Source organism: Dinoponera quadriceps, unplaced genomic scaffold (assembly GCF_001313825.1).
Source record: "Dinoponera quadriceps isolate SergipeBrazil2010 unplaced genomic scaffold, ASM131382v1 scaffold1565, whole genome shotgun sequence".
Classification (NCBI taxonomy): domain Eukaryota; kingdom Metazoa; phylum Arthropoda; class Insecta; order Hymenoptera; family Formicidae; genus Dinoponera; species Dinoponera quadriceps.
In genome coordinates this window covers 917,209-944,924 of record NW_014556124.1, presented here as the reverse complement: position 1 = coordinate 944,924, position 27,716 = coordinate 917,209, and the positions used below count along the sequence as shown (strand labels likewise).

At 51.4% G+C, this 27,716-nt stretch overlaps 1 protein-coding gene across 4 annotated transcripts; it reads right to left on the bottom strand.

Moving 5' to 3' along the window:
• Nucleotides 1–34: 34 nt before the first annotated feature.
• Nucleotides 35–24,394, bottom strand: LOC106746860 (gamma-aminobutyric acid type B receptor subunit 2). Of its 4 annotated transcripts, none has more exons than XM_014623955.1 (19): nucleotides 23,310–24,394; nucleotides 16,627–16,867; nucleotides 14,716–15,819; nucleotides 9,440–9,577; nucleotides 9,060–9,227; nucleotides 8,161–8,514; nucleotides 7,381–7,614; nucleotides 6,115–6,175; nucleotides 5,451–5,685; nucleotides 5,072–5,312; nucleotides 4,838–4,960; nucleotides 4,573–4,683; nucleotides 4,265–4,489; nucleotides 3,972–4,154; nucleotides 3,247–3,346; nucleotides 2,821–2,932; nucleotides 2,068–2,657; nucleotides 1,470–1,736; nucleotides 35–1,188 (listed from the first exon to the last, which is right to left on the bottom strand). In XM_014623955.1, the coding sequence occupies exons 3-19, from the start codon at nucleotides 15,085–15,087 to the stop codon at nucleotides 995–997; spliced, it is 3,708 nt and encodes a 1,235-aa protein (XP_014479441.1). In that variant the 5' UTR covers nucleotides 15,088–15,819; nucleotides 16,627–16,867; nucleotides 23,310–24,394; the 3' UTR covers nucleotides 35–994. The 4 variants fall into 4 exon arrangements, with proteins under 4 accessions (XP_014479441.1, XP_014479443.1, XP_014479445.1 ...); XM_014623957.1 differs by having other exon boundaries at nucleotides 2,821–2,914; XM_014623959.1 differs by lacking the exon at nucleotides 4,265–4,489.
• Between the last annotated feature and the right edge of the window lie 3,322 nt (nucleotides 24,395–27,716).

Genomic DNA, 27,716 nt, shown 5'->3' with positions numbered 1-27,716 from the left:
CCCTTTCCCTGTGCCCCCCCCCCCCACCCCCGCTCTCACCCGGAGTTTATCCCCGAAAACGTGCGCTACCACGGATATACGCGAGAGTTTCCTTCTCGTTTTGCTTTCTCGCGACGTTCGTTATATATATCGCGTAACATGCTGCAGTCGCGTCACTAACGAGATACAAGATCTATTGACTGACGTTCAAGTAACTAAGTGTGCTCGATAGTATCGCGCGCAATCCGTACCCTTTACTGTCCCGTTTACGTCTAGAATCCGGACTACAGCGACGAGCGAGACGAGCGGGGATAGAAATTTCGACGAGTTCCGCATATCGAGTTTGCGAACCCGCGTGGGAGTACTTAACTTTAACTTTGGATTTACATTCCTCCGTTTGTTACATCGTCTTCTATACATCGTTACTTAAAGAATCGTCGCCGCTAGAAAATATCCCGTGTGTCATAGAAAAAGTCGTCGTTTCTTACGCTTATTCGTCGACCGGTGTCTTTCTCACGTCTCACGATGAGAACTATACGATTCGAGCGTTATTATTATTATTACTAGAGCGTTTGTTTATTATTAATTCCTAGCCTCGTCCGTTCGTTTATCGTGATATCAAGTGCCGTGCTTGAAGAGCGAGGACGCGAGAGACGGAACGAATAATTAACCCGGCGGCCGTGGCGCGGAAGGTAGATATAGGTAGATAGGTTATTGCGGCCCATCGACGTCTTTATAAATAAATTAACGGAACGGAGAATCGCCTGAAATACATCCGATTTGGAAGCGACGTGTCTCGCTTGTTGTGTAACCGTCGAGGCTCGAAACTGTTGTGTGTGTGTGTGTGTGTGTGTGAGCGCGAGATTAATTAGTTAACTTAAACGATCGAGTTCTAACACACCCTACCGACTGTGAGTCCACGAGTGTTTTTCCACGGCCAGAGAACGTGAGTTTTCCGTCCAGCGCGGCGAAGACCCGGCGAAGCGAAGCAATGCCGGGTCACTGGTACTGGCCGTTAGAGGTACTCGACGATGTCGCATTTGATGGATATATTCGGGCAACTGGCTATGTTCGAGCGATAGCCCCGCCTGGCAGTGCTCTTATGCCGCTCGGTGAGGAGCTTCTGAAAGATCGGCAGGATCGTCAGATCCAGCAGTTCACCGTCTGACACGGCACTGTACATCTTCGAGACGTTCACCGCGGAACCACCTGTGAGCAAATCACGACACCAGCTCGAGAGAGTTGTCGCGACGATACCGCGTATCGTTCACCGGCCATCCTCGTCACAGACGCGCCAAGATCGATCGGCCTTTGTCGCGCGGAAAACAGGCTTTCATATAGATCCGTGACACACAACGGCTGGGAGCGACCTCCGTACGCGAAGCCGAGGCCGATTTTCGTTACCGATCGAGGATGGCGTCTTCGGCACGGACTGCCGATTGCTCGATTTTGGCGCGGATGCAACGGTATATCAACGCTAACAACGTTACCGTTCACGTCGCCAGTCCCGCCGCGCGGATTTACCGCCGCGTGTTTGCTGTTGTGCATCGTCGCCACGTTCGGGGTGCTCTGCACGTACTCCAGCCGTGCCTGATGGCGCAGCTTCGAGCCCGCATGCCGGCACATGCGACGAGCGACACGGTGCGAGCACTCGACTATGGGGTGACCGCCCCCGATGTGCAGCCGCAGACACTTCTCCCGCGAGCGCTCCGACATGGAGCGCTGGATGATGGTCGACATCGACTCCTCGTATTTCTCTGTTAACAGAACCGCTCAACGTATCGCCTCACGCCCGTACGCTCGTAAAATTTCCGTCCGTTGCAGAGAGAGAGAGTGCGGATTGTTCGTGAAAATCTCGCGAATACTGCACGATTGTAACCGATAGGGAACAGAGAAATCGGAATTCCTCGCTAATATTCGATTTTTCCCCTTCAAGAAATGGGTGAGGCGGCTCTTGAATTTTCTCACGCTTTCCACACAAAAGTTACATTTATATTCGCGATTTCCGCGGTCCTAATTAATCCGGCACATGCGTGCTCCATCCCGGGACGGTGGCGCAGAAAGAAAAGGAATTCCGTGGATTCTTACCGGAATGCCGATGATTCGGCACGTACTGCAGCGGAAACGGCATGATCACTTGTTCAATGTAGCTTTGTTCGTGAAGCTCGCCGAAGGAGACGTTCTTGGTCGGCGGCGGCGTCGAGAGTTTCGCCCGGCGTTCGTCCCTGCTTCTCCTCACGTGGCACACGTGTCTCGCGATCTCGGTTTCCTCCAGGATCACGGAGTCGCTCTCTTCGACGACCGGCGGCACGAAGTCGTAGCGCGTCGTCGTCACGTCGTTCGGTAGCGGCTCCGGGCTTCTGTTGTTGCGGAGCAGCAACGGTTCGCCGTTCTTGCTCGTCTCGCTGGGAACGCTCTTGCGTCGCAGCGCCTCCGCGCCGCAAGTGTGCTGCATCTGCGCCATCGTCGCCGCCGTCGTCGCCGCCACCGTTGATATCGTCGTCATAGTCGTCGTCGTCATCGTCGTCCTCATGGTTGTCGTCGGCGGCGGCGACGGCGGCGCGTCCGCCACCGTTTCCAGATCCGGGGAGATGCTCTTCTCGATCACCTGCGCCGTCATAGCCATTCGTTCGCTGTCGATCGTGATCGACGTGGTTTTCGCGATGGACGATCTCTTCCTGCAACAAGCGTCACGCGACTACTCTGAGAATGGACGATGAATCGCGTGCACCCGGAGTCTCTCGGGGAAAAGTGGACGGGGGGTTGGTGGTGGTGGACAGGGTTATTGAAGTGTTATAAAGCCCTTAAGGTCGTAGAGCGACGTCGAATGTGCCTACGTACTTTGCTACTTGATCTACGTTGACGTAATCGCCCTCCGGTTGAGACACCGTTGACGAGTTTAGGCTGCACATGGACATTGAGATATCGGTCGTCTCTGTAGTTATCGACGGTCCTGAAAGTTTGTACGATTTTTACTTATAATTAATTATGAGGGATAATATTAACCCTCCGTTAATCGGGAGAATAATTTTCACCCATGAATAGCTGCGGTGTATCTCGCACAGGTACACTAATTTGTTCATTTCCTCTGCTTCTTGAAACAATTTTTCCTTCGTTAGCATTTGGCTGATAGACCAGAGACTGAAGTGCATAAAGAACAGTGAAGAACAAATTGACAAGCATTAGGATGGTATCTGTTGAATATTGCGATTAACGGAGAATTAAATATCGCTCACTGTTCGGACAAGTACTAAGTGGGACGCGTACCCTCCTTTTTAACGACTTCTTCCTGCTTCGGAACCGGCAACGTGTCGACCGTTTCTTGCGCCTCGCTCACGACCTCTTCGCCCATCCTTCTCAAAAATCCCTGTAACAACGAAACAAACGCGATGAAATCACTATTTCTCTCTTTCTCTCTCTCTCTCTCTCGTCGCCGTCGTCCGATGTAGAACATCATTCTGAATTAAGCATTACGTAAACGTGCGGCCGCTGGTAGCATATCTCCCGAAATAGTTCCAGATCGTTATTCTCAAAGGGCGAGCTACACGAAGCGACGACGTCGCGGTTATTTATAACCGAATTAAGAATGGATGGTGCGTCGCTCGCTTTTCTGTTAATCGAAGATCGCGGTCGTCTTCTCTCAAATTAGTTGAGTGCTCGGGCACATTGTTTTATTAATCAGCATACAGTCCGTTAAAGGAGTGTTTTAGTGAAATTGCCCGAAGAGATAGGGATAGGAGGGGTCTGGCTAAACGCAACCGGACAATTATTATTACGTAAAACGCGTTACACATCTTTTTCCCTCCGTTGCGACTTGATTATCGACAAGATTCGATTCGAACTCGTCGTGAAATCTGAAGGACCTCACGAGCTCTACGAGATGACAGACTAACGTTACTGCATAACGTACTCGACGAAAGCACTTCGTAACTCCGACGGAGTAATATTTACCGTAATACTGTTTGAAAGTTTGATGGACGGTAAAAGCTTACCTGAAGCTCAGAATCTTTTTGCAACAGTTGCTTCCGGAATTTTTTATTCGCCAGCTTCGCTTCCTTCAAACGCTCGTCGAGTTCGCTGACTGTAGAGTCCCTTCGTATCTTCAACATCGGCCTCAGAGTTGCCCTGGTCCGCTTATTTATCGCTCCCTGTGGATTTCTGCGTAACTCTATTACCTGAAATGCAACAAGGCGTTCCTTATCACGAGGAACGCTCTCTCTTCCCCCCTCCCTCTCTCTCTCTCTGAACGATACACGTACAGTTGAGATGTGACGCGCGAACCTACCTTAGGAATAAAAACCAGACAAAGAGTGGCTGTACTACAAAATATTATGAACACCGCCAGCATTATGAACATGGCATCTTGTTTGTCAGTCAGCACGAAGCTTATAGCCGCGCCGGTGACGCACATTATAACAACGTTGTACACGCTCATCCCCACGTATTTACTGTCATTTAATGCTGGGATACTAACGTGCCGCGTTTCCCATGCCAGAAAGGCACCGAATATCTGAAAGCCCGGCAAGAGTCCCATTGGGGATGCCATTCTGTCTGTCCGAGAGGTCGGGCTCGGCGAATTTGAGCTTAACTTACCATTAAAAGGCCTTTGTATGCATATATGCATCCCAGAAAAATATGCATCTGATTGCTCTGACAATACTCGTTTTCCGGGATGATTATTATGTCCTCGCTCGAGGGGTGGTGCTGGAATCGAGAAGCACAACCGGGTTCGTTTTTTTTCTCCCCCGCGCATATTACATATATCACGAATCGCGAACGCGGATATCGACAGTCGCTCGTGTTTTTTTCACCGATCTATCTGTCGCATGCATTTTTCACTCGCTTGAGCTTTACTCACATAGGGCTCCATTTGCTTGATCTCCCGATAGAACGGATCGGCCACTTGCCACGTCGTCATGATCGTCAGATCGATAGCCAACAATATCCCGACCACCATGAACAATTGGTAATCTTTTATCACCTGAATCGATGGTATATGGATAGTATTCGTTATGTAACGTTTAAAAACGCGAATGTAATATTCCGATGTCGAGTAGCGCACGGCCGATATCGGCAGGGTCCGGGGCTTTACCTTCTTATTGAGCTTCACGTCGGTGAATATGGAGTGCACACGCCACGTTTTCGAGAACATGGAGCCGAAGGCTAACGAGAAACCGGCCATCAGCAGCCACGCTCGGGCCATGCAGATGGCCGGGAATGCCGTTACGCTCGACAATTGCGAGTCCAGTCCGAGAAAGATAACGCTGCTGTAGGTCAGCATGCAGCCGACGATGATGAGGTTGTTCAGGTGGGGCGACGACATTTTGATGTATCTGCAATATTTAGTTTACGCGTGAGACACGCGCGGACGAAGGCGGGGGAAAAAAGTAATCCCCACGGGGAAGCCGAATGGAGGTTCCGTGTTACGCGCGGTTTCTGTAATTGTTACGTATTACGGCGGAGCCCGTCACCTTTGATGCCGGTATCTGATATTGATGGCGAGAAAAATGGATGCCAAGACGATACCGACACTGGCGGCCGAGGCTAGCACCGCGTACAGCGTGATGTCCACGGTGGAGTGCTCGATGATGCGAACGGTCCTGTCCTTTGGCGGCGCCCTGCCCTTCCACAACAGGGCTTCCCCCCGAGTGAGATCCAGCACACCGGTTATGCTATCGTATTCGCCTACGTTTACCTCACGGCCGTCTAGAAAAGGGTGAAGAACTCACGTTGAACCGGGGACGCGCGTGTCTCGATACGGTAATAGGATAAATAGGCTTGAAGCTCCTATCTCGGACCAAACACCTGTTTCGACTCCCATGCGATTCTTTTTTCGGACAATTCGGATTTATAATTCGAATACGTTTCGGCAAAAGCGCACGCGAGAAACGCGTATGCGCGTTTAGCCGTGAAGTATATACGCTGGATTTGGAAATAACCGTTATAATAGTATCCGTCTCTCGTTTCAATTAAAGTTATAAAACGAACGGGCGTGCGCGATCTCTCGCTCGGTGTGCTTTTCGCGCGAATCTTTGCGTTTAATTAACGATGCTGGCAACTTTGCCCCCGAGATAGGCGCTTCGTCCCTTTAAACCTAAAGATTTTGCGCTAGTTTATATCCGGGGGGCAACTTACTTTGGAATTGTTTTAGAAGAATGTACGCTTTCCTCTCGTTATCGTAGAAGCGGACTGGCCCCTGTAAATTTTAAATTCCTAACATCCACGTCATCATACCGAGTATATTACCACGGACGGGGTCGCGGGGTGTATCGGATTTTAAAATAAAAATCCCGTTCGGCGATTCCGGTACCAACTCATGTCAATTTACTCCGCTAACTCGCCCGGTGGTTTGTCATGCTTTTGATTTCGTTTTAATTTCAATTCGGTTCACCACCGAATACCGTTCTGCCGTTGTACTATCGCCGCCATACACACGTTCGCGCACACGTACACAATATATCCTTTTTCATCGCATAACGTTATACGAGGAATATTAAAACGTGCTCAATGCATAGCGTTACGCGGAACACCGCCGCGTACTACGAATGTAAAACGAGGATATAAAAGGAGGAAAAAAAAGGGGGATGGGGTGGGGAAAAGGAAAAAGAGGATGAAAAAACTGAAGGAAGAAAAGGAAAAAGAACTCATTAAATTCACAACACCGCCGGTCGCACGAGAGAGAGAGAGAGAAAGAGAGATGCATGTAGAAAAATGATGCATGCTCTTGAGACACTCGGGTGCGAAAAGACGGTCAAGTGTAACACGCGCGTCGGGTGCAAGTGCCATGATGTTGATTACCGGAGAATACAGCCTCGTTCCTCATCTCTCTCTCTCTCTCTCTTCCTTTTCCTCTGTCTAAGACAGGCACAAAGTGCCAGCGACCGTCGGGCCTCGCCGCCACGATCGAAGGCAAGGGTTGCCGCTCGTCTAATGAGAGGGAGCTTAAAGACCCCGCTCTCCAATCCTCGCTTTTCTTTATAAACGTCTTCCTTCGGTCGACTCTCCCTCTCGTCACTTTAAATGAGTTCCCCCGCCCCGCAACTCCCGGGAGGCAGTTTCGTGGCGACGTCGCGCGAGTACTTTTATACCCGACACGAATAACAATGCGATTCGGAAGCGCGAGCGACGCGAATCGATCGATCACGCGAAAGAAAAAAATGCTTCGCCACGAGACACAAAGAAAGAGAGAGGGGNGGGGGGGGGGGGGGGCTATCGTTGAGCCTGGACTATGGGACGCGATAATCCCAATAAAATTTGTCCCCCTCCGCGCGCGCGCGAGATATTACGACGGTACGGTTCTTAGCGTTAAGAGCATCGCCGTCAACGGCATCACCCGACTGTATATTCGGTGCACGAAGGGGAAGCACGAGCGTTGCGAAATTGCTAGGCCGGCCAGCTTACCGTGACACCGTCGAAGCTTGTATTTCTTAGGGCGTCGAGGAAGAGCTTCTCCCATAATACATCCCTATATCTGAAGTCGGATATAGTCTGGTTACGATGGAAGTGTCGTATCCTGCGCGCGACGTGTTTTACGGCCAGGGCGACCGTCCAGATACCATCGTACGTGTATCCGTGAAACCTGGAGTACTCGCCGCCCCGTCGTGAGTCGTATTCTACCTGGTATTGTTCCGGGGTCTGCAAGGAGAAACGCATCGAGACGCAACAGGCGTGCTCGCAGGGTGAGGAGAATTCAAAGAGGCGCGACGTTCGTCGTTTCCGATTGAGCGGCTCTCGAACGCTCCGGGCGCGATTAAACGCGATTTTCGCCAACTCGTATCCCATCGGAAATACCTCCCTGCTGCGACGTTATATGCGGGCACACGGAGCGTGCACAGCAACAGCCACGAATCCCTCGTCCAATTCGATTTTCCGCGTGATTCTCGCGAGACTGCGCCCGGTGCTGCTTACATCGCGGAAGAAATATTATTCCGTCCGCGATTTCGCGAGAGAGGGAGAAATATCAACTTCGAGATCCGCCGTGCTGACTCCGCAGCGATCACAAAAGCGTCGTAATTTCGCAGTGTCGCGACCAACTTTCGGATTCTAATTCAAAGTCCAGCCGCTCTCCCCCAAGTTGAATGGGATTTCAACCGCTCACGGAGCAATCCGAGCGGCTTTAATCGAAAACTAACCTGTGATGTGTGCGCGCGCGCGCGTGTATATGGAGATAGATGCGCTTACGATCCCGTATGTGGTGGTCTGGTGCTCGGTCGTCAGCGGAAGTAGATCCGTCAGAATGACACCGTGAAGAGCCTCGGAGAGCTCGGAGGGTGCGCATCCGCCGCCCGGTCGCAACCACCATTCCCTCGTGTAAGTCCCGATGATGACCCACTGGTATTTTCTACCGTATATGCCGAAACGGTAAGCCTCGCAGAATATTCGCCTGGCCCACGCTTCATTGAAATTTCCCAGGAGGATTCTCACGTCTCTCTCCTTAAGCTTCTCGAGGGCCGTTGTCACCTCCGTGGCGAAACTCTGCGTCTCCACGAGTTCCACCTTGCTCTCGTCCAGATCGGCGAGCAGCCGGTTGTGCACCTGCAAAAGCGAACCAACGGGCGGAGACGCGACGGGGGTGAGAGTGAGCCGGAGAAGCAGGGAGAGAGAGAGAAAGAGGGCTAACCGCTCTGCTTTCGCAATTCGAGTGCTTATCGCGAAAGCGCGCTTCGCTATAACGCGCGAACGCGTTCGCGCGTTTAACTTGTTCACACGAGCCGCTAGCGGCGGCGAATCTCCATTTATAATGTAAATGGAGCCGTTGCTGAATATACATCACCGTCCTGCGCGCGCGCACGTAGAGAACGAACGACGCGCTCCCGAGGCGGGGATTAATTAACCCTTTCATTTCCCCGAATTGTTCCCAACCGTCGAGAACGCTGTTTGAGCCACTTTCTCAATTATATTTGACATTTAGTACGATAAACGTCAATTTTCTTTTTTCAATTCCGTTATTCCTTTCGGCAAATCCTTTTCTTTCTCTCTCCCTCTCTCTATCTCCCCACTTTCTTTTTTTATTCGACTTTATCCGAAGAATTTGATACTAACGTATCACGCGACCATTCGTCAAGGTGTGTTCGTCTTACCAATGCGTATCTGGGCTCGTTCTGATAAATCGTTCCGACTCGGGTCCAGTTGAAGTGCAACAGCAACGCCACTCGCGGTGCATTCAGGGCGTTTTCGGACGGTACGACCCTAAAGAAATTCGGGAAGCTATTGGTTGTGAACATAGGATGGGTGTCCGCGTAGCTGAGCTGCAACAGTAAGGGTAGAGAGCGAATGTTGGTAAAGAATTGCATCTCCTTCGCGAATGTCTGTATCTCTCACTGTTCCCGCATGTGTGTGTGTGTGTGTTTTTGCGTATTTATGTAGGCGCGCGCGCGAGTATGCAAACAAGCCGGGATAGAGGGTGGACGGTCTCTCGTTTGCCATGAATATTTACAACGACATTTTACCATCTCATTACCTGCGTAAGGCGCCAGTGTTTCGAAGCTTTCGCTATTGGGTCCGTGACTTGTGTGCAAGCGCCACCGAAAAGTATCACCTTGTGCGGTCCGTTGTGCATCATGTCGAAGAACGCCTTCATCCCGACGGCTGCGCTACACTGCAAGATACACAAACGAATGGAATGGAAACATCGCGACAGCCCTCACTTCCGATCCTTCCTCCGTAGTGGTTAATCTAGTCTTTGAAGTTTCGTGAGTCGTAAAGCGCCGAAGACTGAGACTTAAGTTCGAAGGAAATCGGAGACAAGTCCGCGTATCGAAGGGGATCAGTTTATAATCAGTTAAGGATATGCGCAATATCCGTATGTAAATATTGTCGGATGCATCGCTCTCTTTCTCGGCCCTCCTCTCGCGTTTACACAGTATATTTACATCAGGATGGAAAGTGATCGTTTCTTACATCGAAAGCCCTCTTTGATATTTGCAGAATCAACAAGTGTTTGTTGGGGTACAGCCAGAAAATAGAGAGAAAAGCCGAGAGGATAGAGCTATGCCAAATCTGCGGGGGAGGGGGGGGGGAGTGAATACTGTCGAGAGATGCCGATATCCTCATAATTATCGAAATCAATCCGGAAACTTGTGCGGAATCGGCGTGTTATCGGAATACATGCACGAATACCTCGGGATCTTATTTACCTCGAGGAGGAAGCGCGGAGAACTCTTGTTATTTATATACCATAATGGTTTTTTATAATAAACGTGGGGAAGGTATTTTAAACGTTCGCATCGAAGGTGAAACTTCGCTTTGGAAAGTTCCACAGCTTCGCAGGAATAAATATTTAACGTAGATAAATATAAAACGCTTTACGCTTCGTAGCCGAAATAACGATCTGAAAAGCAGAAGAGGAGTGGGACGGGAGAGGGGGGAGAGGATCTTTGAGCTATGAATTATTTTTGCGACGAACGATCACATCGGTGGGGGGGAGCGGCATCGCATATTCCGTTTGAGTTTCCATGTGTCTACATACTCCTTTGACATCGTCGCCATTTCGAGTGTTCTTCTACCACGTGGGAATTGATTTCAACGTATCCGCTACCTTCTTTCCGCCGCTCATCGTCGGCAAACGGATGACCCCGTTTCTAAGACAGGATATAAAAGGATCTAATTACACGAATGAAAATAGGAGTTCTGGTTGGGCAGAAATGGAATGGATCCTCGCCTAAGCGCGAAGAAGTGAATTTATTACACGCGCGCTGTCGGGAAATTTCTACAATCAACCAGGATTATTTTCAAGACGAAAACCGCGCGCGCGCGCCACTTTCTGAATTGCTCTCTCGTTAGTATTGCGCGATTATTCTTCCACCGTACATTTCGTCCTGGCAATTCCCGCAGCGGGCTGCTTATTATCTTCCATTATCTTTTCATTTACAAAATGTTCATATTTAAAGAGGACCGCGAGACCGTGCTTTAAAATTTTTTTTAAATCACACGTCCGCATTCACCGCCGCCGTCGCCGCCGCCGTCGCCGCCTAGAGAGAGATTCCGTATCACGTTTATTGCACGTCCCCCGTTCTATTTTACATCGATTTCCGATACATCGGTTATCACGAGCCGTGGATAAAAATCCGGCCGTGAAAATCGTGTTACGAGGGAGGGAGGGGACGCGTAACTCGAGAGAGAAAGAACTCGGAGTTCATTAGTCGCCGTTTGACGATCACGACGATATCAGACTGAAAAGAAGCTAGCGGCGGAACGAGTAAACCAGATCGCGTTCCAAACAAAACACTATGAGAACGAGCAGAAAGCATCGAGCAATTTTATCGATCCCGAACAATGGGCATTGTCGAGGGCTGTCGCATTGTTGCAAGCAGATGGTAAAGGATAATCCGCCATTACGTCGGGAAAGAGGTATCCTCTTTGTGCTCGGATGTCTCGGATTAAATTGCGGAAGCGGTATCGACTCGCGGAAGCATCAGATTCCTTAATTATACGATTGCGTGTCATAGAACGTCCTGTGTTTGGGAGGGTAGCGTCGAAAATGGCGATCGTTTTCGCGCGGCACAAACGAGAAAATGAGAAGAATGAATTTTGCATTACATTGCGCGATCGTGCGTTGAATCGGCGAAGAGGGAGGGAGAGAGAGGAGCGACAGTGAAAAATATATGAGCATAGTCAGGCGCGCGTCTGCGCGCGCGCGTATTTACCGTAACTACCGCGGCATATCTCAGGATACACGTGGTGCACTCGCTGTGCACCGACCCGCGCGAGCACAACTTCCCACAATATCCCTTCGACAAGTANGGGGGGGGGGGAGGGGGGCGATTAATCTTACCCGTCTTCGCGCACAAGCTGCTCTCTCCGTATTTTTTGTCGCCCGACCTCTTCCGAGCTGACTCGAGACTTTCATAATTCGATGTCTCACGGGTCTCAGCGATTTTCCGTGCGCCCACCGTAATCGTAAATCGTGATTCTCCGGGTTCAGCGGACGGGAAATTATATTGAGAGGGGGGAAAAAAACGCCGTTTCATGGCTGTTTACCTTGCATTGGGAGAAAAAGCGAGGAGAAAGTACTACTAACGTGGCTACGTGGACGTTAAATATATATATCGCCGCCGCTCCACAGAGCCCGCGCCATGGCTTTATCGAAAGAACGTCGAGTATATTTAACAGGATAATCTCGCTGCATTATTTCATTCCGGTCAGCGGTCGCTTCAGGTGCAGACCACGTGCACGGGAAATTTCCGACAGGATAATTTTGCATCTGCCCAGGCTGCTCGCCTCGCAAGAGAAAGAGAGAGAGAGAGAGAGTCGACAGGGCCCCGGTACGAGTCATTGTACGGAATAGCAGTTCAAGTTAACAATAGTAACGTACGTACGTACGCGCGCTTCCGAGAGTTTAATGCGCGTAAAACGTATCTTTGACGTAAAACAAAATATTAGATTTCCTTCTCCGTACGCGGAGAACCACGAGCGCCTTTGTAAGTGGAAAAGGGCCGTGACTGCTCGGCCGTTTTTGCCATCGGAACGGCACCCTGCGAATCCTTTCGGTTTCTCGAAATGAGAAAACTGCAATTTATACCGCTGTTCCGCTCGACGATTTTGCACATTGTTTTTCATAGACGTCGCGCGAGCGCGGCCTGTAAGCGCGCGTCCGCATAAATTTCCATCTATAATTTAAAGCGCGCGAATCCGCCGCAGCCCTCTCGAATGCACAGACGTCAGCCTCGAAGGGACCTAATTCCACGAGAGTTCGTGGGTGTCGTACAGTTCGAGAGACGCTACATAAAGGTAAACGCGAAGTTTCCCCTCCAAGTTGCGGCCGCGCAATGGGGTATCCTTGACTCGCGGCATGCGGTGCTTCTACTTCTCGCAAAGTTTTCTCTCCGCAATTTCCCCGCGTCCGGGCGCGGCTCGAGGCCGCGAAACTCGAGCTCGCGAAAACCGAAAAGGATCTACGCGCGACTCATACCGCAGTTTCGGGCGTGTGTTCGCGCGATATTGTCAACGTTTGTCGATTCTTATCCGCGCGCTACTCCCGAAGAGAGACGGGGCCGCGGGATTAGGCGAGGATTCAGCGAAATTTGCGGCGATCGCAGCCATCGTGGCGGTAAACAACGCGATAAATCGTCCCGCGTCGATAGCTCCTAATTCAGCGGAAATTGAGATACAAGTGGCGGTTGCTGCTGGATGTATCGACCGATGCGTAGCAACATCGGTGGCTGGCAAAGGCAAAAGCCGGCTCTCCCTCTCATTTTCTCTCTCTCCCCCTCTCTCTCTCCCTCTCGCGTCCGGGGACAATGCGTTCACCCGTCAAATATTCGACGGATCCAAATGCGCGTCGCATTTGCGCGACGAATTTTATCGAGCGATTTCGCAGCACCGCCGTGATTCCGCCGTGCTTAATTCGCGATTCGCATGTAGATCCCGGGTAAAAATGCGCCACGCTCGTGCTGTTACCAGTTGAACCATTGTTTCCAATAAACATAGAGATTATTTTCAACTGTATAACATCGAGTGTCGGAATAACCGAAATTATACTGCTTTTCCATGGACGGCGGAATCAGAGCGTATTTTAACGTGCAGTACGTGAAACGCAATACGCGGAAACTAGCTCTCCCCCTCCTGGTGCCAATATCGGCAAATTTTTGTAACCGACGAAAAAATAACGAATGTTTTATTCACTGCAAAGGAAGCCGTTTCCGCCACATCGTCGCAGCGATCGATACACGTTTCAATGATAATATTGACACCATATTCAAGATTTTAATTACGTTTTCTTTTATGATACAATGTTATTTTATTATAAATACCACGATATTTCCGTGGTCCTTGCCGGGATTACGTTGGATTAACGCTGAAATCAACGCGGATAGACGGTTCTCCTCGGAGCGCCCCTTCGGGCGGAGTCAGGCCGAGATTGCGAGTAAAGTAAAAATTAGATCGCGAGCAGGTGCGATCCGTGGTGCCGAGTAATGTTGTCGGCATGATCCACGCCTTTTTATACTCGTGTACTGGCCGGGTGATATCCACAAATATAGGGGGAGTATCTGAGTAATACCCGGATACCCAAGACACCGGTATTACCGATGGATACTCGAGTAATATACCCATATTATCGAGTATTACTCGGCTATCCGTGTGCCCATATTCGCGGATATTACCCGGGCAACCAAGCAAAGAGAGATTGTTTCTTGTCGCCGTGCATCACACGTCACCCCGCGCTGTGTCATCTCGCGACGCCTTGCTTTCGCTGAGATTATGATACACTTTCTACAAAATTGAACTTAGCCGCAAGTCGCCTCACGTGTGTAGACGTACGAATGCAAAATTTGGGACATGCCTTTAATTTTATTATTGTGAGACGGCAGTATATTCATCCGTCCTTTGTTATTGTTAAAAGAATTAATAATCTCGCGATTTGAAATTAACCGTATACTCGAATACCCGAAAGATGCGGCTGCAGCTCGCATGGAAAGAAGGAATTAGCTGTCCGTAAAATACAACTGAAATTTAATTACCAGACCTAGATTTTAACTCTCACAGTTTCTTTAACTCTGTACCAAGTACAGGGACGAGAAAGGATTAGCTGAATTAACTAAATTTCAGTTTCGGTATTATATTCGGATAGCTAATTTTTACTCGTGTGGAAGCTAGTTTTTGAATTGTGAAAGTTAATTCTTCCCTTCCGCGCGGTTATAACCGGATAATACCGAAAAGATTCGATCAGCCGGGTAGCCGGAATTCAAACAACAATACCAGCGCCACGAGACGTCGCAATGAAGGGAAGCAGCTCACCTCCGTGTCGTTCCACCACATATGGAGCCGGTAGTCCCTGAGTATCGTCGGATGCTCGTTGATGTGCTCCACCGCGAGCTTCACCGCCGGCATGACACCGCGGCCGATGTGGCCCTCCGGCACGTGGTTGCCGTACGGGAAGAAACCGGCGATGTAGACGTCGCGCTTCCTGCTGCCGCCGAGATTGATGGGTTTCTGGCCGGCGCATTGACCGACGACTATCAGCAGCCAACACGCGGCCAGCAGCAGCATGATCGGCGAGCGACGACTCGTCCCGCCGTGAATACTCGCCGGCATATCTTCGGCCGTCCTCTTCATCCGACCAGCAGCCCTTCCGACATCTCGCGATCCGGACGGAGCGCGCGCTTTCATCTCGAGCCCTTCCGGGTCAGCGGGTACAAGCCGGACGATAAGCCCGACGCGACGCACGTCGCCGTTCGTCCGCTGACTTTCGCTCGCATGACGAAAAACCACCACCGGTGCGGGATGGACTGGACGATACCGCGCGGGCGATCGATTTATCGCGACGATCGCTCACGACGGACGAGTTAACGTGCGCTGCATTTCGCGCCGGACACCTTTACGCGATTGTCTTCGCGCGAACTCTCGACGGCAGGACTCGGCCGTGCGACCGCTCGAGGCATGCTTGTTACCTTTGTCGGGAAATCGGAATACCAATTAACGCGCCCAGTGACGCGAGATTCTCGCGGATTGATGAGTGAGCTCCCGCACGCAGGTACGTGTCCGTTCTCGCGGGGGTGTAGCGGTTTAGAGCGGAGGGAGAATCGCGAATTCGACGCGCAGTCCGGGATAAAACGGACGACAGATCCGTCGTTTCCGCGATCGGAAACCCGCGGGGGCTTTGTGCGGTCGACGTCCGATACGAGGACAGCGGGCGGAAACTGCCGATACTTGGGTGAAGAACACGTCGCCCATGTACCGCTTCTTTATTGCGAGTCTCGCGGCTGTCCCGGGGGAACCCGTCGTAAACGTCGCGCTCCGTCGTAATGCGCGGCGCCCTTTATCTCAATGTTTCATTCCGGACGATCGCACCTTGAGCGCCGTGGTGTGCTCAAGCCGTGACGCCGCGGCTGACAGTTGCATCTGCAAGCAGGCAAGCGCAATTCGTGGGAATTATTCGTTTCAGATCAGGCGAGTTTCGAATTCGATACCGCTCGGCGGGAGGGGAGCGTGTCGGGAGTCAACGTAGCGATTGCCGGAGACCGAGCGCGGTTAGATACAAGTGCCTCCTCGCACTGAAGATTAATGAGGAACACGAATAAGGTTAATGAGGAATAATGGAACTCGATGAAGAATCGAAGTACGGGAAATCTCGCGCCCGGGTTGCACCTCGAGTGATATCCTCGAGAGCCGTTGAGCCTCGCCGTTAACTTCATCGATACTCTCCCCTTCTCTCCGTTTATTATCGCGATGCATTTGCCCGGGGAAAATGCAAACGCGGCATCACGTCTCGTCGATATCCGTCGAAAATCAACTCGCAAGTGAGTTAGATCCCTCTCTCCCTCTCTCTTCGAAATAAGCCGTTCGAATCTATTTAAGTACCTGTTACCACGGCGCGGCTTTAACGTGTCGCCGTTAACGCTCGCGCGATAACGTGCGTCATATCCGAAATTAGAGGTTTATCTCGTTCGGTGTCATCCACGTACCGCGCCGCCCGAGGGAGGATAGAGAGGAGGTGGCGGGGAGAGAGAGAGAGAGAGAGAGCAAGAAAGCCGGTTCGATTTAAGGACTACGAGACTCCTCTCTCTCCCTCCTTCTCTTGCGCGCGCGCGCTATCAAAGTAGATAAATAAAGTTCACGATTCTATCTAAAGTTTAATCCCGCAACCGCGAGGCGCTATCGAGTCGGGCAAAGGGTTGAAACCGCTTTACATTGTCGCCGTTAACTTACCTCCGTCAGCCGACCTGGCCCACTTTCCGCCATTGCGCACTTGATCCGCGCGACGCGAAGCCCGAGCTTTCTTGAAAATAACATATCCTCGGAACGGGAACGACGACGACGACGATGTCGAATTTAGCAATCGCGACGGGTCGTCGACGTCGCGCGTCTTCTCCGACGAACGACGTCGTCGCGTAAGTACGACACCGATAGCATCATACAAACTTTCCCATTTCTTCGGCCGGCACGTATCCTGGAAACGCGGGAGACAACATCCCCCCTCCGATTACAGGCGGAATCGAGTAGATTTATTTGCGTCCGCGAGGACGGAAGCGAACGAGCGTGTTCCATCTCGGTCCGATGGGAAAAAATAAAATAAAACGTCGGCGATCGCTCGAGAGAAATCTCGTATGCGCGAAACATACATGTTTCAGCCGACAATTCGAAGCTTTTTCGGCCGCTCGCGAGCCAGTTAATAGCGTCGTCGCGCTATTATCTCACACGACAGGCTCTAACGACACACCGTCGTCGTATTATCATCTTACAAGATTGCCGGACGGTGAAGGATGATCGGGAAAATTGAGATGGAAAGGGCTGGATTAGGGTTGGAGAGGATTGATGGCGTTGTTCGAAGCGGAGGAAGATTATAGGGATGTTAATGGCTTAGGAATCTATCCGTAATGAACATGGATTTGAGGTTGATGCAGCTACGAGGGGTTGGGGGCGGCTCGAGAGGAAGGCGAAAGCCGGTCACACAGTATTTCGGGAATGTGTGAAACGAATCTGCTTAACGCGATTCCTGTAGGAAGAGAAGGAGGAGGAGGAGGACGAGAGAGAGGACGGATAACGCTCTTTAGTAAGAGGGAGAAAGCCCGCCGCTGTCAATAATTGGAAAGGATGATAGAAGCGGTCGAGGTCATACCGGTAACTTTTTTATGGAGATCGGCAGCGCGCCAGAAGAAAAAGCGAGAGGATGCGGTGGAGAAAAAGTCAATGGCTGCGGACGCGACCCGCCACTAAATTTACACGGGATACCTTTTTATTTTAACACGTCTCTCTCTCTCTCTTTCTTCTTTCTTCTCTTCCCTCCCGAACTTCGGTCGCGGATATCACCAAGTTTCCTCGAGGTAATTTTTCAGTCTCTCTTAGCCACCGGCTTTTGTTATCCCGGTAAACTTTGCGTACACTTGATAAACATTCGCGAAACTCGGCGCGATGCGCGCGCGAGCGAGCGAGCGAGCGAACGCGCGCGTTCCTTGAAATTCGAACGAAACTCCCGCAAAAATATATGCGTTACGAAGAGCCGGAAACTTTCTTCGAAACTATGTTGAACCTGATAAGTTAGGCGGGTCGCATGGCGGGTCGCATTAACGGAACGGCCATTTCGCTCGGCGAGATTTCAAAGTTACGCTCGGAACGCGATAGCTTTGATCCTAACGCAACTAAGTAAGAAAGAGATACGAAATGAGAATCCTGCCCGCATCTTGCAGCGAGCAACTCCCTCTCATTCTGATCCTATTTTATAATTATAATATCTTACGAACATATGACTATAACTTCAAAACCAAAAACGTTCACGTGTAAATTATTATTTTTAACAGTTGCAAGTCTGCTTCACGGAGAAAAATATTTTGCTGGCACAGTGAATTGTTAGTTATTACGGGGACGGCAAAAAAAGAGATTTATTAATGGTATTAATTTCTGTTTGCTGGATACATGGACGGCAAAACAATTTGGTCATGCCAATTAAACTTGATCGTCGTCGCAACATTTCGCTGGAAAGGCAAAATTATTTTTTTCCGTGTAATAAATTTTTTTCCTGTCACTACAGCAGCGAACAAGTTCGCTGTGCCAGGAAAAAATATTTTCCTTCGTGTTCAATATGACGATGGGCGAAAGAAATAAAAGAAATTTTGCAACAAATTGAAAATCACGCGCTCTCCTGTCAGGAAATGGGAATCGATTTCTCGAGATGAATTTAATGGAGAGCATGTCGGACTGATCGAATCTTCCGCGAAATTAGTGGCTATAAAATTTGAACGTGCTTCGATCGTTGTCGCGATTGGCCGATGCGTCGAGAATGGCTCGCAGAACGACCTCGTGCGGTACTTGAAATGACGATCGATGCATTCCCGGTTGACTTCCTACCTTTTAGAGCGTACGTCGATGTTCTGCCGATGTAGAACGTGACGTTATTAAAGCTGCTTAAGGCGCTCCTAGGAGTTCCACCAATGATACGAAATGAAATTTAAACTCCGGACGAGGATCTAATCGAGATTCCAGGATGATCTCATTCCAAGCGCGATATTAATATAGAGCTGGAAGTAAGTTACTTCTGACCATTCAAACATCGTCGACCTCGCGGCATTAACGAGGCAGAAGTAGCTTTGAAATAACTCAATGTCCCGCTCGTTGCCTCGAATCTCGCTTCAGAGGAGACTTATTAGAATCGTCACGCAATTACGAGTTTCGCGACTGTAAGGGTTTTTGCGGAAGTCAATTATATCGCAGTTGCGCTCTCCTAAATCCGTTCAAATCAGAAGTCGATCGAGCGAGAGATGCGGACGGGGGAACTAAAGGACGGAAGAGAGAGGGAAGCGAGAGCGCGAAAAAGAGCGATAGAGCGAGAAAAAGGGCGAGAGAGAGAGAACGAGAAATGGTATAACGTCTCCCGGCGGGCATTCCAAAGGTTAAATGTATTGCCGATACATTTTTAATCACGTCCGTATCATTCCGGCGCCGTCGCGCCATTCCAGTCTCACGGACGATCATTAACCGTCAGCATTTGCCGCTCAATGGATTCGTTCGTTCGAGCGCCACTTTCCAGTCTCATTGTCAACAACCTCAACCAACGGCCTCGGCGCTCTAACACGCCAAGAGCGCGATATTGTGCCGTGCCAAGTGCCCCGCCTGAGATGACCTACAATTGCTGTTTAAGTGGTCCGGTACGAAGCCAGTTATTACACAGTCGTAAATGGTCGCGTTCAATTTCCGGTCGCGAAACAACCCTCCTTGTCCGAGGACTCTCTCTCGCTTTTCCCGATGACAACGGAGTGCGCGCGCGAGAGTCGCCGCAGTTTTAAACGGCAAACAACCGTGCGCTTCCTCGCGAGACATCGGACGTCACGTCGAGCGATTCTTCCCGTTCTTTTCCCTCGCCTCCCCCCTCTCGTTTCCCCGAGCTTTCGTTTCTCGTTACACGTTACGAGTGTTACGAGCGCATCGCGGTCGATCCCGAACTTTCCAGAGGAAGTACGACCGTGCCTCAGGAGCGCCCGTCTCCATTTTTAATTCGTGTCACACAACGACGACCACCACCACTCCCTTGTCTCGACCGAACAATTTCTTTTCTCTTTCGGCGCGTCGAGTCCTTGTGACATTCAAAGTTTCAGTCCACCAAGGGGGTGGCAACGGGGAGGGGTTGTTAGCTCAAGCCCTCCATCCCCCGGCCGTCTTGCAGCCCGTTTCCGGCTCCGTTTTCCCCGTGCGCACACACAGCCACTTTAACCGGAGAATACCGCCACGGCTCCTTCCGTCGTGATGCCACCGTCAGCATCGTCACCGCTCCCGGGATCTTCAGGGTACACAAACACTTAGCCGCCTTTTCAGCTTCGGTAATGCGGAAGCACTCCCCGTCATCCGCCGTCCCCTCGTGCGCCTGACGCGCCGGCGGAAAGAGGAATATAATTTTCTTAGTTTAGCACGGCTGTGTTTATTGTGTCAGCCGGCAGAGAGAGAGAGAGAGAGGAGATATCGAACGTGCGCGCTCGTTTACACTCGCCCGCGCGTGCCACCCTCTCGCCCGTGAAACCGGCTCCTCTCTCGCGTGCGTGTAACTCGTCGAAAAAAAAATTTCAAGCACGATCGCGTCCCGATGAAACGCGATTCCGCCACGGAAGCATCGCTAAAAAGGTCAAAGAATTCCCCCTCCCCCCTCCCGTACCTCGCGACTGAGTCCGACTCCGCGAGACGCGCGGCTGGAAACTTCAGCCGCGCGGTTTTATGTCTAAAAATATGAGCGACAACCTGTACGACTGTGTCGACGGTCTGCAAATACGCCCTCAAAGAGATGACACGTTCCGTCACGTTTGACAAATCCCGGCCACGGTGGCAAATTCATAAATTTTTCCAAAGCGACGACTACCACCATCTTGGCGAGGGAATATCGCCGCTATCAGTTACGGCGGAACCACATTTACAGGTACAAGAACGTATAAATGTTGCGCCACCGCCGGTCCCAGGAGAAGTATAAATCGCCGGCGAACCGATTGTCTCTAAATAATTAATTCCGCCGAACCGGCCATCGCGGCCGCACTATCGTTCGCAAAAGCTCGATCAATATCGAATAACAAAACTGTCAAAAATAAAACGTTAGTTGTCGGTTAGCGAGGCCGGAAAAATGGTGAAGCGAGGCGGGCCGGACAGGCGAGCGAGGCGGACGGACGGGCAAAGTCGCGCGCAGTTTGTCAATTTTTCACGCGATCGCTCTCCCGGTTCGCCTTCGAATTTGTTTTTCTCCGGCGGCCGCTGTCGCGAATGTTCGCTTCCTCTCACCCTCTTTCTCCGTAAGTAGGTCCGGAAGAATCCGACGCGAGCGGAGTTATATCTAACCTCTAAACCGATACGTTCCCCCTATTGATCCCAAAAACAAATTCGGGGACTGGCCGTGGGGCAGCAGCGTAAAAAATTGACCAAGTGTGCGCGGCGACGCTCTGCTATTCAGCGCCGGCCAGTCATGCGCGTCGTCGTTTAGCTTAACGTCCCACGGCCACCCTACCGTGTCTCTATTTATCGGGAGAAAAATCTCTATTCTTCAATCGTAGTGGTTTCCGCCCGGCCGTGAGCACCTCGGAAATTCCCCGGTAATTTTTCCGACAAGCGACGTTTAGGTGGCACCCCGCCGTAAAGACACCGCGGTATAAACGCGGGAGGAATCAGTCTCCGCTTGCGCGCCGCTTGCACGCCGCTATCTCAACATAGATGTCATCTCTATGTATATATAAAACGATCGTCCGCTAAATAAATTACCTCGCGTCCGCAACCTTCGCCGTGTGTGTACAACCCCCGTTCGGGACGTATCCGCGAGGAACTGGGGAAACATTATCGAGCGATTCTAAAGCTGGTATGTTTGCCTATCAGTGGTAGAGAGAAAGAGAGCGATCGGGCACGTCGGCTGCCGTTGAACGATCTTCATTGACGTGATCGTTCGCGGGATAGATATCAGACAGACAACGGGCATTCACGTGCCGTCTCTCGAGCGAACGTTTCGAGACAATCTCGATTTCTGCGACTTATCGCGAGCGGTAATACACTTGTCGGAGGGCATCAACTTCCTCCGCGGATCGCGTCGGAGCCGCGCAATTGTTCGCTCTTCGATCTCTCCCTCCGGTTGTATGTGTGGTGTACGCGACGCGCTCTTTCTCTCTCTCCTTCCTACCCCCGAATCAGTCATCGGAGAGCGGGATCGCGCCTCTCCGTAAGCGTGGGAATTTTTATCGGTGCTCTTGATCGTGAAATTAACTCGATGTCGGCAATATAAGCGGCGGATTAAGGCGCGTGTGATTTAAATATTCAATCCGGCACGGTAATATCGAACTTAATAGCCGCGGTATAAAAATAATGCCGTCGTTAAAGAGCAAGTACAACTCGGGCCGTAGCGTCGCGCGAGTTCCATTTCTGCTTCGCGGAAAAACTTCGTCATTGATAATCGAAAGTTTCTCTTTTTCTCCCTCTTGGCTCGGAGCGAGTATGAGTGCTTAACTGGTAGCGATACGCGCGCGAGTCACGCGACTTAATTAAAGCGGCGTGGAACGCGAGACATTCGGTTGCACCGCTACTTAATCCATTCATAATTTCATTATGTTTCGTCATGGAGCAATTAGATGGATTAAACAGATAGAATCAGGGAGGGGAGGAAAGACGCGTGTCTCGGTCAATTAACCGCGGCTAATTAGGCTCTAGTGAACGCCAGTACGTTGTTTTGCGCCTTCGAGATCGAGATCTGGTCTGGAAACGCGACATTTATCTTTCATTCTTCCGTTCGTTTCGCTCGTGAAGCGAGTTTACCTATCGATCATCGACCGAAGGCTACCGCGGTGCTACGAAATTTAATAAAACATCCGCAGAATGCGGAGCGGAAGGTATACCCGCGCTTTCGGCTGTGCGGCCCAGAAAGCCGCGGGGCGTTTTGCGTTAATTGCATTACGATTAATCGAATTTCGCGCATCACTGCGTCGCCACCGCGCGATGTGGCGGCCGTTGCGAGTGTCAACGACCACGAAACTGATTACACTTTTAATCTCTTTAAGCCCTAATGCGCCGAAAAAAAAAGGTAATATTCTCAAGTGGAATGCACGCAAATGCCACGAACGCGCGCACGCATCGCGTCGAGAGAGCTCGAACGTCCGCTCCCACCTTTAATTCGCCGAACTCGCTTCCTTTTCCTCCTCGAGCTAACCTCGAGAGGATCCTAATTCCAACCTCTAATTCCCATGCTCTCCGTTCTCGAATCCATCAAGATCGAGCCCTTAATCACTCCGAGGGCGGCAATCTAATTCTAGTTTTGGAACCTTTCTCTTTCTCTCTCCGCCTCCCTCGTGAGCGCGATTTATAACGAATCCTAATATCTTGGAGCACGCGACGACGACGACGACCACAGCTCGAGAAGCAGCACCGCATAAGCAAGGCACACGTACCTATCGATCCGTAATCGCTCTCTTGGCGATTCCTCTTCTTGCGCTCTCCCGACGTAGTCTCTCGCGTGCGTGTCGATCCCGTAATTGCTGTAACAACGAAGAGGCGCGAAGAGAGCTCGCGCTGTGCCCGGGAAGGAGGAATTGATCGGCGGATAGCACCGCCGGCGATTATCCCGCGCACCTGCCGCCGAATTGTCATACCACGTATCTCCCGTCGTCCCGAATATTCGCCGGCCGACGAAACCGCTTAACGCCCGGAAATTAACTGATTACGATAGCGTCGCCGAACGCGAGCGCGACGATGCCCCGTCGCGCGCGGTACCGAGAAGAGGATCGTCCGCACGCCACACACACACACACACACACTCTCTTTCGCGCCGACCTTCGGACCGCCTAATATCGCGCGACCGTAATTCCCGAGCGGAGGAGAAATGAATTACGGGCCCGCGCCGGTCGCGCGCTGCGAGATCCTCTCGTCGTACCGAAGATGAGCCCCCGCGATACGCTCGTCGACGACGTGATTGATTTGGCGCGTCACGCGAGCGCGCACGACGTCGCGAACACCGCGATACCTTCGTTCCTCCGGATCGCGCGCGACCGCCGCCGCCGACCGCTGGCTGGTCGCGCGTGCCAAAGCGGGTGGTTGACCGGGTTACACGCGTCAACGTAGATCAAGGTCCGCAGGCGGGCGAAGCGTGTGTGGGGTGGTTCGGCCGCACGAAAGCCCGAGATCCCGGTGAGAGAGACGGCGAGCGAGCGAGCGAACCACACCGCGGCCTCAGGTGGAAACGTCTAGAGACGACGAGCCGCAAGGTTAGCCAGCCGCCGCGGATAGGGTCGATAGGGATTTCCCCGTCGTCGTCGTTGTTCACCCCCGCCTCTTCCACGCGCCGTCGATCAAGCCTAGGGTGCCGCCGCGCTGCAGCCTGCTACTCTGTGGACAGTGTCGTCGCGAGCCGGCACGACGTCATCGCCACGACGACAGCCATTTGTGACGCCCTTTGCGCGCACGGGGCACTCGAGTTTCCGCGGGCCGCGCGTTCCGCCCATCGGGTGCAGCGCGAGTGCCGCGGAGAGCGATAGGGATCGATCATGCCACGCGACGGCGCTCTCGCACGGTCGTCCGCCGAACTGACGAGCCACCCTGAGAACCGCGGGCTCACCGAACTCACGGCGGACCCTCTCTCCTCCGCAGCCCCCATCGCCTACCCCCTCTCTTTCTCTCGGTGCTGCTCCGACTGTCCTACCACTGGCAGTTCCCGCGGACTACCCCCTTCGCGTCCCCCACCCTATGCGTACCTACCCTTCCCCCAACCGTCCTCTCTTTGCAAAGGGGTGCTCTCTCGCCGACGGCGGTAGTGCCTCCTAGCTTCGCTTCCCCCCTCTCACCCTTCGCGCTATCGCGGCCGCCGGTGAGTAGAAAGAGGCTCGATCGGCTCCGACCCCGACTTCGCTTCGCTCTCGTCGCGCAGTGCTGCCCTGAAGGGGGGATTTTGCCGCCTGGATCGTTGCAATCGTTTCGGAAAATTCAACAAACGCGATCCTGCGGCAGAGAGATCGTTTATTAAGCGACGACTCGTATTAACGCTCTCCGGCGCGATATTACTCGCTCGTTATCCCCTCTTATTTGCATCCCCGAGGAAGTGTCGCCGGATATCTCGACTGTTAATTACTCCCGAGTCGTCCCCGTCTTCTTGCGCACGGCTCCGTCACGAAGCGAAAGATCGCGCCTCGCCTCGATAATATCCCTTCGATCGAGGACGTTCCTCTCGCCAGCTGAAACAAGGCGATATTCGGTGCGTCCGATACAAGTGTGTCCGAGGTAATGCTTTCCCTTTGTGCGGATGAAAAAACAAATTGTTAATGTCGCCCGTTCGGACTGCGTGTAGGTCGCGCCTCGCCTCGCCGCGCCGCCATCCACTTCGTTCCACTTCGCCCGCGACAATTTACTGCAACAATTTAGCCGCACTCTTCCACAGTCGGGGCCGAAGGGCCGGCCCTTTGAAGTACGTTTCCCGATAATTTGATCGCTCCCATCGGGACGATCTTTTCTCTCCTCCAGCCCCCATCGCTCTCCCGCTTGTTCGCGCGCGTCCGCTTCTTTCCACTAGACGAACCACCCAGTAGATCGACCTCGCCTCCCCGGCGAGATAGCGCGAACTTCCATTGGCTCTTAATGCAATTACTGATAAATACCGTCGTTTCCCTCCCCCTTCCGCGAAGTCACTCGATAACGGCGCGAACGGACCGCGATATTACTCGGTACTTTGTCCTCCTCCGACTTGCTCTCTTGACGGGGGAGAGGTAGGCGACGTCGGGATGAATGAATGCGTATCAATTGATTAATATTCGCTTAAAGCGGACGAGAGATTAAACCGGCGATCCCGACGACACGTCCTCCTCGTCGGGAGCCCGCTATTTTTCCGTTACGTCGTTACTCTTTTTCACGTCGTATTATCCGAGCGCGAATCGCGCGCGCGCGCGTATATTACTCGGGTCTCTTCTATATATCATCCATAGCTATAATCGCGGACGGCCGCGATAACGTTTTACTCTCTCGCTCTTCGCGGCATGTTAAGGTCGAGCTGCTTTCCGCCGATCGTACGTCGGTACAACTGTAACTCGGCGGACGTTTAATAAAACAATCTCCCGGGAATCGTATCTGTACGTTTTCCCCCCTCTCTCGCGCGCGCCCCGCGAACGTTTCCCCTAATCTCGATTCGACAGAAATAATTACGGCACGGAGCGCCGGGCGCGCGCGCGGGCTTTAATGGAAAAATGTCATAACGCGCGATGCATTTGCAAATCGTTTTAATGCTATTCAAGATGGCGAGGCTCGCCTGTCACGCTCCAATAAACGCCAGACTGATTTTCTATGTTATACGGGCGCGCGCGATATATATCGTCCAAACGTAATATATAATAAATTATATATATATATATATGTATATCCCCTCACGCATGCGATAGCCTTGAATTGACGTTCGCGTGCATGCTCTCGACATATCGTTACCGCCTGTCACGATGCTCTAATTTTTGCACTGTGGCAAATTGTATGACGCGCGAGAAATATAATGCCCCCTCCTCCCCCCTCGCCCTTTCTCCCTCTCGCATGCGGAAATATATTTTTATTATATACGCGGAAGTGCGTGGTACGCGGAAGCGCGAAATGAAGTTTATTGCGGACGACCCTCGTAACTCTCGCGCGCGTAACTCGACTTTTACATACGTAAATACAACATATCCACAACCAAATTGAATTTTTAAGTTCGCCACGCGAAACGAAATCCATGAGACAGCTGGAATCGTAATTTGCCGATGCTGTTGTACGTCGGTGTTTAGAACAACGTACGACGTGCAAGGAGGGGGGAATGTTGCCGTAATATTCGCATCGCAAGAAAAAGGCTGAGAAATTTTGCATAAAGCCGAAAATATCGTGCGTGGAGCGGCGTTGACTCGAGCATGAAAATAACAACGCTTAACCCCCTGGTGTGCCCAGGCGCGACCAGGCGGCGCGTTAAAAACGGCACATACACGGTTTATCCTTCGTCTCGGCTATGTATGCAAATTTCAAGGGTGGATTCTACACACTATCGTTGAATTATGTATAGGCGATGTATATGCTTCGTTTGGCTCCGCCAATAGGGCAATTTCAAAGAGCACTGGTCAATTTGTCGGCGCGACATCAAAAATGTATAAACGCCGTCGTCGTCGATGCGCGTTGAATACGGGATCGCAATTGCGGCTTATAACAAGTGACGCGCTAATTATAAATTCACGCGTCCCTGCGCGTCTAGTTGGCGAACGACAACGGGCCGTCCTCCGTGCGATCGAACGTGCGATGACGAGATTATGAATTTGCGGAATAAACAATCCCTTTATTTATTCATTGTTTAATTATACACCGACCGCGCGATCATTCGCCGGTCGAAACTATCGGTATCGATATTTCGCGATATATGCAGCGATGACAGACCATTGGCCTGTCATCGAGCCCTTTATAAATTTTCAATGAAATCTCAATCGGGGGCGAATTCACGCGTGAGTGAATCTGTCCTTTTCCGACTTGGCACTAATTATCGAATATCCTGTAATTACGAGAGAGTAATTAATTAAGTATTCGATGGGCGGATAAATGATCGGGGGAGGGCAGGGGGGGATCAAATGCAGCCCAAAGTGTACTCCATTACTAACCGGGGTTAATCGTAAATATATGTTTATTCGAGGGAAAATTCGATGCTGGTAAACAACATCGGGGGTGCGTGCTTGCGTGCGTGCGTGCGCGCGCCAATATTGGAGATATCGCTATCTAATTAATCGACACAGTTAATTAACCACTCCGGAAGCGCAAAAATGTTTTTGCTCGGGGAGCACACGCGAATGCGAACGGGGACGAATTTCAATTTC